This window comes from Chanodichthys erythropterus, chromosome 1, assembly GCF_024489055.1.
Source record: "Chanodichthys erythropterus isolate Z2021 chromosome 1, ASM2448905v1, whole genome shotgun sequence".
Taxonomy (NCBI): Eukaryota; Metazoa; Chordata; class Actinopteri; order Cypriniformes; family Xenocyprididae; genus Chanodichthys; species Chanodichthys erythropterus.
In genome coordinates, this window is record NC_090221.1 from 3,526,552 (window position 1) to 3,538,870 (window position 12,319).

Genomic DNA, 12,319 nt, shown 5'->3' on the forward strand with positions numbered 1-12,319 from the left:
TTCATGTTAACATTTTACATCATGCTAACAACATGTTCATTCATGTTAACATATTTCATGTTAACATTTTAAATCATGCTAACAACATGCTAATTCATGCTGACATGTTAATTCATGTTAAGAATATGTTAACATCATTAGCAACATGCTAATTCATGCTAATTCATGTTAACATGTTAAAACATGCTAACAATATGTCAAATCATTTTAGCAACATGTCAAAACATGCTAGCAACACGTTAGTTCATGCTAACATGTTAAAAAATTCTAAATCATGATCATGTTAATTTATACTAACATGTTAAAGCATGCAAACAACATGTTAAATAATGGTAACATGTTAATTCATGCTAACATGCTAAATCATGCTAACATGTTAAATCATGCTAACAACATGTTAATTCATGCTAACATGTTAATTTATGTTAAGAAAATGTTAAAACATGCTAATCCACGTTGTCATCAAACGTTACTCATCTAGTTGTCATTAAGAACAGAATGATATCTGCATTGATTCTGTTCTGTTCGAACCGAATGCAATGATTGGACAAAATTTTTGGGGGGTTCTGAGACTTCCACAGAAAATACATGTAGGCCTTTTTTTGTGTGTGTGTGTGTTTTATGAAGCAGGGCATGGCTGATATCAGCAATTGCTATCAGAATGTGAAGAGAGTTTATCTCAAATGAAAAAAGCCTTTAATTACTTTTTTAGAGTAATCAAACACCATCTATAAATGCTGAGTGTTTGTTCATGAGTGTTCAAAGAAAAAAAAAAGTGTGATGAAGGGAAATAATATTTCAAATATCAGTGATGTCATTACTGTGATGAGTCACTAATTTGAAATTCTAAGTTTCTAATGACAGCTTGTGAGGGTGGAGCTTATATTAATTATTATTATTACATCATCAATGGATTTCCCACAGCAAGGCTGCAGGATACTATTATTACCCAAGCCCACCTCTTCCGGATTTGAAATGCAATGTGAAAACACCACCCTAGTTCGTTTCTCAGATCTCCAATGTATAAATATCTGTGCTGTGACCTTTTTTGTACTAATGTAAACGGCGTCAAAAAGACAGCACCACACAGATCGTCTACAGAAACCACCCACATGCATTGTCTAATGAGATAAAATTCCACATGTTAAGAGACAAATGCATATCCAAAACTAGTTCACACATAAGCTGTCATTATTCACACAACCTCAAAAAATTTTTGTGTGTGATTCACATATTCTGGCCTCTTATACCATTAACCTACATCTGCTGTTTTGAAGTTTGATGAAACTCTCATGGTGCTTTACAAACACACTTGAAATTTTTCTGTGAATTACAAACTGTGAATATTCAGGCCACTTTTTTTTTCCAATAAAACACCATTAACCTGAATGTTTTAATGTAGGCCTTGATGAAACTCTCATGGTGCTTTAATTTCAAAAGCAGATGCTGTTGAAATGAAGTTGATTACAGCAAGCTGGTTCACATTTGAATACGTGTTAAATGACCATGTTACATGCATTATAATAATAATAATAAAAAATGAATATAACAACATAAAATTGACTGTTGTAACAAACCTTTTCTCAAACAATATTGCACATTCCCACCCCGTTCGGCATGTTTTCCTCTGTGGGCAGTATAAAATTCTTAATGAAACCCCAGTATTTTTCCCTTGAACCAATTTAGAAACTTGACATACATCACGGTTATAATTTAGGTGTGAGCATGTGGCATTAGTTTCCTGTTTTAAAACGTATATAAGGGTTAGAGTGCAGAATGAGATCATTATCTCTAGAAAGCATCCTTGTGAACAAGAACATGAAACTGCTAATTCTTCTCGTCACACTGCTTGTTCAAACTAACTCTAGTTTGAGCAAGCCTACCCCAAGCCTTAAAATGATCTTCAATGAAATTCTGTCTGATCTTAAAGACCTGAAAAAAGAACTTACTCCACATGATCTTAAGGTGAGTCAGTTATTTTTGCGTAATGACGAGGGAGAGACTTAAGGTGATTTTACTATATTTATCATACTTGCTATAGTTCAGCCAAAAATAGTTAAACGGCAAGCGCAAAGAGAGACGTATTTGTCGTTATAGCTGATGTTCTATATAAGCACATTTGTATAGTAGGCATATCAACTAACTTACTTTATGTCAATTTCTAGGCAAATAATCATGCAGTACAATTACCTCACAATATCAAGAACGTCGTAAGTATTTTGTCATTCCCTCTGTATTGCCGAACACTGAAACAAATGCTTTATATGTAATAATAATATGCATTAATTTGTTTTTATGGGGATTTTTTCCACCCACAGTGTGAGTGCGAGGCAGCATTTGCTCAACACCTGAAAGCTGCTCTAAAGTCAGTTAAAAAGGTATTACTCATGAATGAAATTGAAGCTCCCGTGGACCTAATTGACAACATTATAGATGACCTCAATTTAGTTCTGCACCAGGTCAAGGTAAGACATCTGCCTTAAATTACTTGCATCATCGATTGGGTTATTAATGTTTAACCCTGCAAAATGCATGAAAGATTTGGTCAGTTAAAAGGCCCGTGTTTTTTTGTTAGACATTCTCATGTCATTTTAACGTCTCTGTTCAATTACAAAATTAATTCTGGGCATCAAAGACAACGCAGTATGGAAAGAGCTGATTTATCATGTAAAATAACGCAATGCATTTATTATTTTCTTTTGCTTTTTTCCCAGAAGTCAAGTGACAGCTGTACCTTCGAGCAATACAATATGAGAAACCATACAGAACTCTTGATTACGAAGAACACCGGATTCATCCAAAACTGGAATTCACACTGCGCACTGAAGAGAAACTAAATGGACGTCCTGTTATGGAGATGGGAATTACATTTATTCAAAAAATATTTATTTATTTATTTGGCTATTTATTTATTTATTTTTATTGTTAAATGACATAAATGACAAAGTTTATCAAGTTTCATCCTGTTAAGAAAAATACAATATACTTTATTCTTTAAAGTTCTTTCTTGTATTGCAGCAATACAAAAATCATGTTAAATTATGATACATTTAATACAATAAAACGAATATTTTTTAAGGTTAACTTTTTCTGTTGCTTCATTCTTGTTTTTGTGTTGATTCTTAATGTGCAGTAAAAATCAGTGCATTTAAAACTTCATGCACATTAAGTTGCATATCATATTTATAGGCCCCTCAACAGTGGTGCTGTCGTAAATTAAACTTCACTCACTCGTAACCGACCCAGTATTGTTTATCTTCTCTTGGTTTTACTGATGGGATGCAGTGCATCTTGAAAGAGGCTGTGTGTACAATATTGAGTCTGATGGATGGAAACAGACAGTCCCGCAGCTGCCGGCAGTGTCCTGACGAGATGGAACATCCCTAACAACACAAGAATGGAATATTCAGGAGACAAGTGACTAAGAACATCCAGCTTCCGAAGTGTGTTTCAAAACCATTGTGTCAGAAATTGTGCTTCCTCAGTCTTATGAAGACTTCAGGATATATCAGTTCATGACTCTTTCCGCCGAGGTACACTTCTGTGTCCCTTACGCACTTTACAATAAGGTTTATTTGATAACATTAGTTAACATTAAAGGGATATTTCACCCAAATGGTGTAGTTTTGGTTTGAACATTGGGGTTGCTGAAGTGTGAACCGTTTTAGCGGGGTCCCGGAGCATGATCCCGCCTGAGATTTATTTGTTTTTGCAAAATGGTCTTTTGTGTGGTATCATTATAACTGCAATAAAGTAATAGCCTAGTTCACAATTACACCTAAAACCTTATCAGAATTTTCTAAATCAAAGTTAAAAACTAAATTTACTCTCATTTTTCTTATACTGAAAAGTATCATAGTTCTTGCAATTGTTTAACTGTTTGTTGCAATAAGGATATAATTACAGGTAATTAAAAAGACAGATTAGAACGTTGGTCAACCAATCAGATTTGAGCATTCAACAGTAAGTGCATGGATACATTATTGATAATAAATACTACAATATTCCGTAAAAAAATAAGAATTGTCCATTTTGATTTCATGCCGACTTTAATGCATTAACTAACAATGAGTAATATATTTGTCATTCAAGTTTATATATAGTTATGTATAGTAGTTACTTGGTTGACGAATAGGGCTATGCACCTCCTTACAAAGATTTCCTTCACATTTGCTAAAATAATTTCGTTTTGGTCTTTATTTCAAGCCCTATCTGTGAAAAGTGCCTTCACTGCTTCATCTAACATTATATAGACTTAAACAGTACAGGCACCTGATCTGGACTGTCCACATCCACAAAGGGAGCCATCATCTGCACTGCAATTACTTTATTTATAAACTCCATCTGGTTAAAACTGGACTAGTCAGAGACATGAACAAGACAGGAAGCACTCAAACAACACACTGTATACGTATGCTTGTATTTTGTGGGTGGCATTGCAACACTGAGAAGCTTTCTATAGCAAATCCATCCCTTTCACAACTTAGCTGGTCACTTTTTTGGCTTTCTGTGACATCCAGTCACGGTTGTGATTTCAGGTCTGTCATGCATCACAGAACAGATATTTTATTTCTTATTAGTTGGTACAGTCAAAAACGTACTAAAACTTTTGATAAGATGCTATCTTGACTAGTCATGTCAGTATTGCGAGGGTGGGGAAGAGATTTCTTGCATACAAAAATGCTTTAAGTTTGAATGCTATTGTAGTTGTAATTAATTCAGTGTCATTTACCATCACAAATGGACACTTCTGTTTTTTTTTGTTTTTTTTTTTTGTCCAACTTTCTGTTGACTGCATTGCATCAGTTTTTAGGTATTTATAGAAGGTCCTCATATGCTTTATCAAATAAAATCCCAAGGCAAGAAATCATCAGACTTTCAGTTGATGATAATGACAAGTGATTGCAAATGAGTCATGAAGGACTACATATAGCTATACTTAGATTTGTTGCTTGAGATAAATAATGATGTGTAACAAAGGAATTCATACCAGTCAGACTGATTTAAAAGAAACTCCAAGAGCAGCTGGAGGTTGTGTAAGCTCTCATCCGAGGACAGATCGTTTCCTTTGAAGCCGGCTGCTGGTGGCCGAATCTAAACTCACAGATCACTGTGTCTCTGATGATTTTTCAAGTGTCCACATTCATCACGCAGACCTGAGAAACCATGTCTGCATTGATCTGGATCTGATCCTGAAACAGGCTGACCTTAATCAGGAAAGAGCCAGAGAAGGAAATGATCAGAAAGAGTGTCAGCACACCTTATATAGCAGTGAAATGTACATTTTGTCCTCAAAGTTGATGTGTTAGAAGCAGGAAAAATGGGCAACGGTAAGGATTTGAGCGAGTTTGACAAGAGCCAAATTGTCTCGGTCAGAGCATCTCCAAAACTGCAGCTCTTGTGGGGTGTTCCCGGTCTGCAGTGGTCAGTATCTATCAAAAGTGCTCCAAGGAAGGAACAGTGGTGAACCGGTGACTGGGTCACTGCCGGCCGAGGCTTATTGAAGGCTGACCCGTGTGGTCCGATCCAACAGATGAGCTTCTGTAGCTCAAAATGCTCAAGAAGTTAATGCTGGTTCTGATAGAAAGGTGTCAGAATACACTCGTATGGAGCTGAATAGCTGCAGACCAGTCAGGGTGCCCATGCTGGTGGATCCTTTCCAGGTTTCAGTGATTGAACTGATTATAAAACCAATATAACAAATGATACTTAAAGGATTAGTCCATTTTTAAATAAAATTTTCCTGATAATTTCCTCACCCCCATGTCATCCAAGATGTTCGTGTCGTTCTTTCTTCAGTCAAAAAGAAACGAAGGTTTTTGATGAAAACATTCCAGGATTATTCTCCTTATAGTGGACTTCAGTGGCCTCCAAACGGTTGAAGGTCAAAATGTCAGTTTCAGTGCAGCTTCAAAGAGCTTTAAATGATACCAGACGAGGAATAAGAGTATTATCTAGAGAAACAATCGGTCATTTTCTAAAAAAATGCAACTGTATATACTTTATAAACACAAATAATCGCCTTGCACATGCTTCCGCTTTCCGTATTCTTCAAAAAGCTTCATCATTTGTGTTTAAAGCATATACAGATGTATTTTTTTCAAAAATGACCCTAGATAAGACCCTTATTCCTCGTCTGGTATCGTTTAAAGCTCTTTGAAGCTGCACTGAAACTGACATTTTGACCTTCAACTGTTTGGTGCCCATTGAAGTCAACTATAAGGAGAATAATCCTGTAATGTTTTCATCAAAAACCTTCATTTCTTTTTGACTGAAGAAAGAAACACATGAATATCTTGGATGACATGGGGGTGAGGAAATTATCAGGAAAATTCTATTTGAAAGTGAACTAATCCTTTAAGCATTCAAAGACTTCCAGTGAATTTGATATGCACAGGCTCAATAACTATAATAGTGCATTTATGCTTATAAAAACTGCAAGAGCTTATAGAATTGATTGGCTGTTATATCACTATGAGAATGTGGCTTCAAAAATGCATTGTTGCAATAAAAGGGAAAAAAGTAACTTTTAAGAAAAAGGATATTTATCATGATTTTTCCAAAGTATTGCTGCAAGCGAAAGATGCTCGTTCAAAGCATTGTAAGATTAACTAAGTTGTTGCACATGGAAAGACTACTTTATAGTCCATTATAGATGCATGTCTTTTCTGTTCGCAGTTATGTCGCTGTAGTTAAGCAGCATTGATCTGTTACACGCTGTGGATGATGATGATGAAAGTTGATGACAGCGATGAGGTCAGTTACTCATTTCTGCTGCATCACACCCACCAACACGATGTCATCATCATCATCATCGTCATCGTCATCACAAATATTACTCTCACACAATTCCACTAAACTCTATAGGTTTGAGCAAATTTCAAGAGCAGACCCACATCTATATTTACAGTGGAAATGATAGAGACATTACATAAAAATACTCACTAGGACTTTTTTTTATCCTGCTATTAGCTACTTTTCACACCCTCCTCTTGCCAGTGTGTTTATACACAATTCTTAAAACATGTTAATCATATGTAAGAATTTTACTGTTTTAAAATGTGAAAAAAATGATATTTATTTTTTCATACAACAATTTTGTGTGGAAATTAGTATACAAGACATTTGGACAGTATTTTAGAATACAGTGTCCATACTGCATTGCATTCACTCTAAAAAATAACCCAAGTTGGGTTAAATAACTGACCCAACCTGTTGTTGCTTGCTTAAAGTATTGCTTGCTTAAAATAAACCCAAAATAGGTTGGAAATGAACATTTATTAATATGTTTAATGAATAATAATTAAAGAATAAATTGCTTATTAATAAATGTTCATCTTTTGATTATTATTGTTTCCTCTAGTAATTATGAGTCTGATTTTTAATTTCCAAACTATTTTGGGTTCATTTTAAGCCAGACATATAGTCATTTTTAAACAATAGTTGAGTTAAATAAAACTGCCCAACTCATTGGCTAACCATTTAACCCAACTACTGGGTTAAAACAACCCAATCACTGGGTTTTTCCATTTTAACCCAACTTGGGTTGTTTTCAACCCAGCATTTTTAGAGTGTATGTAAAATAATAATAATATTACTATGCAATAATATGACTAATAATAACAGTGTGTAAGCTGTTCTAGGAAATGATCAATATTAAACAAGCTGTTCTTCACTATATGACTCACTACTTATTCATATGATGGCACAAACTAATTAGGGGATTAAACATGCAGTATTAATCATTTTATTAATATTTTATCTGATAAACCCATTGGTTGAACATTTTACATGTATGAAATGCTCTGTGCTGTCTTTTAATCTTGCAAAACTGGCAAAAAGATAATTAAATATGCAGCAAATAACATTTTTAATAATGAAGCATTGTTTGTAAAGGACTGAACAAGTAACATCTCTGGATATCATAAATAAGATTTATTTAAGTTGAAACAATGGAACAACTCCTTCAACAAGTAATTTCAATACAGAGTATGGTCAAAGAAGTTGGTTGCTCCCAGTCAGCTGTGTCTAAAATGTGGTGCATGTGTAAACTAAATGGGAAGGTTATAAAGCAAGACATACGGGCAGACCAAGGAAGACCAAGATAGAAATCTCAAAGCAATATGCCTTTACAATAGAAAACGCACAACAAAATAAGAGAAAAATAGACAGAATCAGAAGCCAATTTTTGGGACAGCTTGAACTTACATATAGAGCTTACTGAGCTTACATATAAAAGCCAAATGTAACACTTAAACAAAAGAAAACAAAGAGAAGCAATCATGGATTCTGGATGAAAGTGTTATTCAGTGAAGAATCACGAATCTGCATTAACTTTTGTCAGGTGCCGTTCTAAAGAAGAAAACAATCAAATTTCCCAACTCATTTATGATATGGGGGTGCATGTCAGGTAAAGGACCAGGGGAGATGACAATCATAAACTCAACAGTAAATGCACTGGTGTACATTGAAATTGTGGACACTTTTCTCATTCCATCGATAGAAAATATAGGTTTGGTGATGATGAAATAATTTTTTTTGGATGATAATGCATCTTGACACAGAGCAACGAGTGTTAAAGCTTTTCTTCATGAAAGGCATATCAGTTCAAAGACATGGCCAGCAAACAGTCCAGATCTCAATCCAATTGAAAGTTTATCGTGGAAATTATAAACACTGCCAAGGCAAAGCTGATCTGTCAAACGCTATTTGAGAAAGTTGAAACCAGCTTGATGGGGAATATTGTTTTTCATTAATGAAGTCCATGCCTCACAGAATTTGTACTTTTTTCCTCTACTTGCTCTGGAAAAAGACATGCCATTAATAATAAGAACAAAAGTGGATTTGTTTGAGGTGTGTTTCCTGAAGCCAGAATGTTAAGCTATTGAACAAAACCTTTTTTTATGTGTCATATCTGTGACTATAAAGTAAAAAATCTGGCTGAGCATCATCTAAGTGTGTTGATTCCATCATTTTTGTTGTAATACCAATGTAAGAAACACATTTGCCTAGTATAAGACTCCCCAATAGGTGGCCTCATAGACTTGATTTAGGTTATAACATCTGGCAAATCAAATATGTGAGTTTTGCATCACATCTCCTTAATTCAGGTAGGCTATCTCTTTATTTTCGGTGTTAGGTGAACATTTGCATTGAAAAAAAAAAAAAAAACCTGCAGGTAAATAAATGAATTAGCGATTCATTCGCACACTAAAGTGGAAAACTATACCAACAATAAAGAAACGTAGTCATGTAATTAATCGCCTGACCACAAAATAAGGATTTAATTAAGATGAACGGATCATGAATAATAATAGGAACGTAATTTTAGAGGGCATCGCGTGCACGTGCACAGACTGTGCACACACTGAGTGTGACTCACAATGTTTTGCTTTCCTTCAGCATCGACTCTAAAACTGGACGACCTACTGTTAAGAGTAATTTCTCAAGCCCCTCGGGCTCGGACACGACACATCTCGGTGTTAAGTCTATTTGTCATGCCACTCGGCGTGCAATCTCGCCACGCGCGCGCAGCAAGCAATCGACGCGCATTCGTCGCGTGGAGCTCGTGCTGCTCTGGCATCCTGATGGAATAACACCTGATCTTCGACGGGATGAAGGAAGGTGCGCTACAGTCAAGTTTTCCTTCTATGAATCATTCTCTACGGACAAGACGGTTCAAAGCGCAACACTATTCGGATAAATGCACAAAAGAAGCTGTTATCTAACAGGTGAGGATAAGTTTTTTCTCAATGATTCAGAGCTCTTTTGTGTATGCATTCTCTTAATATTAGTTTTGTCCATTTGTTTGACTAACAGAACTGCAGGAACAGGTTATTGCTCAGTGGAATCTAAAACGTCCTCTTATTGCAAAAGGACTCCCATCTAAAAACTGTGTGCAGAGTAATTCATTGAACTTATCTGATGGATGCAGGATCACTGATATGCTACAATGATATTATGATCAACTGAACCTGAAGGACTTTATTGACCACTTTTTATGCAATGAGGGAACATGAACTGGAAATATTAACTTTGGTATGAAAATGTCTTCAGAAGAACCCACGGTCAGCATTACCTGACATGTGACAGGTCTGACGGACTCTAAGATGAAGTGTTCGAACGCTTGCATTGATTTTTAATGCACAGCATTATGGCAGTGATGGATTTGAACTTGACGACAGTAATTGACAGCGGTTTCATGGAACGTGACCGGTCCTCGCGGGTTCTGACCGGTTGCTTTCTTTCCGTTCTAATCCTCTCCACCCTGTTCGGGAACACGCTGGTTTGTGCAGCTGTCACAAAATTCCGCCACCTGCGCTCTAAAGTCACAAACTTTTTTGTCATCTCGCTGGCGGTGTCAGACCTGCTGGTGGCCATCCTGGTCATGCCCTGGAAGGCTGTGACAGAGGTTGCCGGCTTCTGGCCGTTCGGTGCTTTCTGTGACATTTGGGTGGCTTTCGATATCATGTGCTCCACAGCTTCCATCCTGAACCTCTGCGTCATCAGCGTGGACCGATACTGGGCCATTTCCAGCCCGTTCCGCTACGAGAGGAAGATGACTCCCAGGGTGGCCTTTGTGATGATCAGCATGGCTTGGACGCTGTCTGTGCTCATCTCCTTCATCCCAGTGCAGCTCAAATGGCACAAGGCTCAGCCAGCGAGCTTCTCCGAGGTCAACGCGTCTCACAGGGCTCCGCTGACGGACAACTGCGACTCCAGCCTCAACCGGACGTACGCCATTTCCTCCTCGCTCATCAGCTTCTACATTCCCGTCGCCATCATGATTGTAACCTACACTCAGATTTACAGAATCGCCCAGAAGCAGATCCGAAGGATCTCGGCTTTGGAAAGGGCTGCGGAAAATGCCAAGATCCGCCACGACAGCATGGGCAGCAGCTCCAACGTGGACTCCGAAAGCTCCTTCAAACTGTCGTTCAAAAGGGAGACGAAAGTCTTAAAAACATTGTCCGTCATAATGGGGGTTTTTGTGTGCTGCTGGTTGCCATTCTTCATCCTGAACTGCATGGTGCCATTTTGCAAGCGCACTGCGACTGGCCTCCCCTGCATCAGTCCAACGACATTTGATGTTTTCGTCTGGTTCGGATGGGCCAATTCTTCTCTCAACCCCATCATATACGCCTTCAATGCCGACTTTCGTCGGGCTTTTGCCATCCTTTTGGGGTGCCAGAGACTCTGTCCAGGAACCAACAGCATGGAGACGCCGAGCCTGAACAAGCAATGAAAAGCAATGCTCAATGTGTGAGCTCACGTCACACCATTCCTTTGCCAAGGAAATGGATTTGGGATTAAGACTCTGGGAAGAGAGCCCTCCTGCTGCGCTGGAGAGCAGGGAAAGGCGGTTGCGACGTCCCTTAAGCAAGGCTAATCTCTATAAAAAGCTATGCTTCCCCGAAGAGTGACGCAAAGGTGGTCTGTGTTCCCAGTGTCTATTTCAGACGACAGATTATTGAATCCACAAGTGACTTGCAGATATTAGAGAAGCAATATTTTGTCAAAAGAAAAATAGATGTTTCTTTGAATGTTTTTCAGAGGTTGAATTTGAAAGAAACTGTACAGCATTACTGTTTGTGAAGCTAAAGTGCAGGGCAAAACTGCAATACACTTGTGTATTTACTGCAAATGAGTGGATCATTCCATTAATATCTGAATTATCGCTGAATAAATGACCATTTCAGGCATTTCCAATAAAATTCAGTGTAATCTGAATCTAATACATCACTGCTTGATAAACATCTATCTCATCCTCTCCACTCTCATTACATTTCCTTTACATCTTGCCTTATTCATGAGACTTCACATTTTTTTCCAAAACAAGAGGGCAGATGGTCAGTCATGAGATGGCCATCCCATTATTGCCATAATGAACATGTATATTGTTCTGTGGTACTTGTTCTCTTCAAAGCCTCTGATTCATTATTAAACTGTGAAAGCTAAACACTACGACCGGCAGAACAGATGGCCGTAAAATAAAAATGCAGATGTGGCCGCGCGCTCAGTTACGGTCATCAAGTAATAGATACGTTATTGTTGAGATTGTAATTATGTTCTGAAAGCGTATGGGGCCTTTAGTACAAAATAACACTGGATTGTTATGTGTCTGTGGATGTGATGCAATGTGCCATGTGATAATGTAGAAAATGAGAACGTCTGCAGCAAACTGAATGTAATTATTTGTGATGATTCTAACTATGTGGTTAATTGAGATATTTTCATGCTTTCGCAACACATAATTTGGTGCTGATACCTGTATTTCACAGTACTACAGTTATTGTTGTGGTGTTTAGAGAAATACACT

The 12,319-nt window shown here is 37.3% G+C and overlaps 1 protein-coding gene across 1 annotated transcript; it reads left to right on the forward strand.

Annotated features, from left to right (window-relative positions):
- The first annotated feature begins 9,939 nt into the window (after positions 1-9,939).
- On the forward strand, positions 9,940-11,488 carry drd1a (dopamine receptor D1a). Its single transcript, XM_067365975.1, has one exon. It carries the CDS (start codon positions 10,142-10,144, stop codon positions 11,243-11,245), a length of 1,104 nt encoding a protein of 367 aa, XP_067222076.1. The 5' UTR covers positions 9,940-10,141; the 3' UTR covers positions 11,246-11,488.
- Positions 11,489-12,319: the final 831 nt, after the last annotated feature.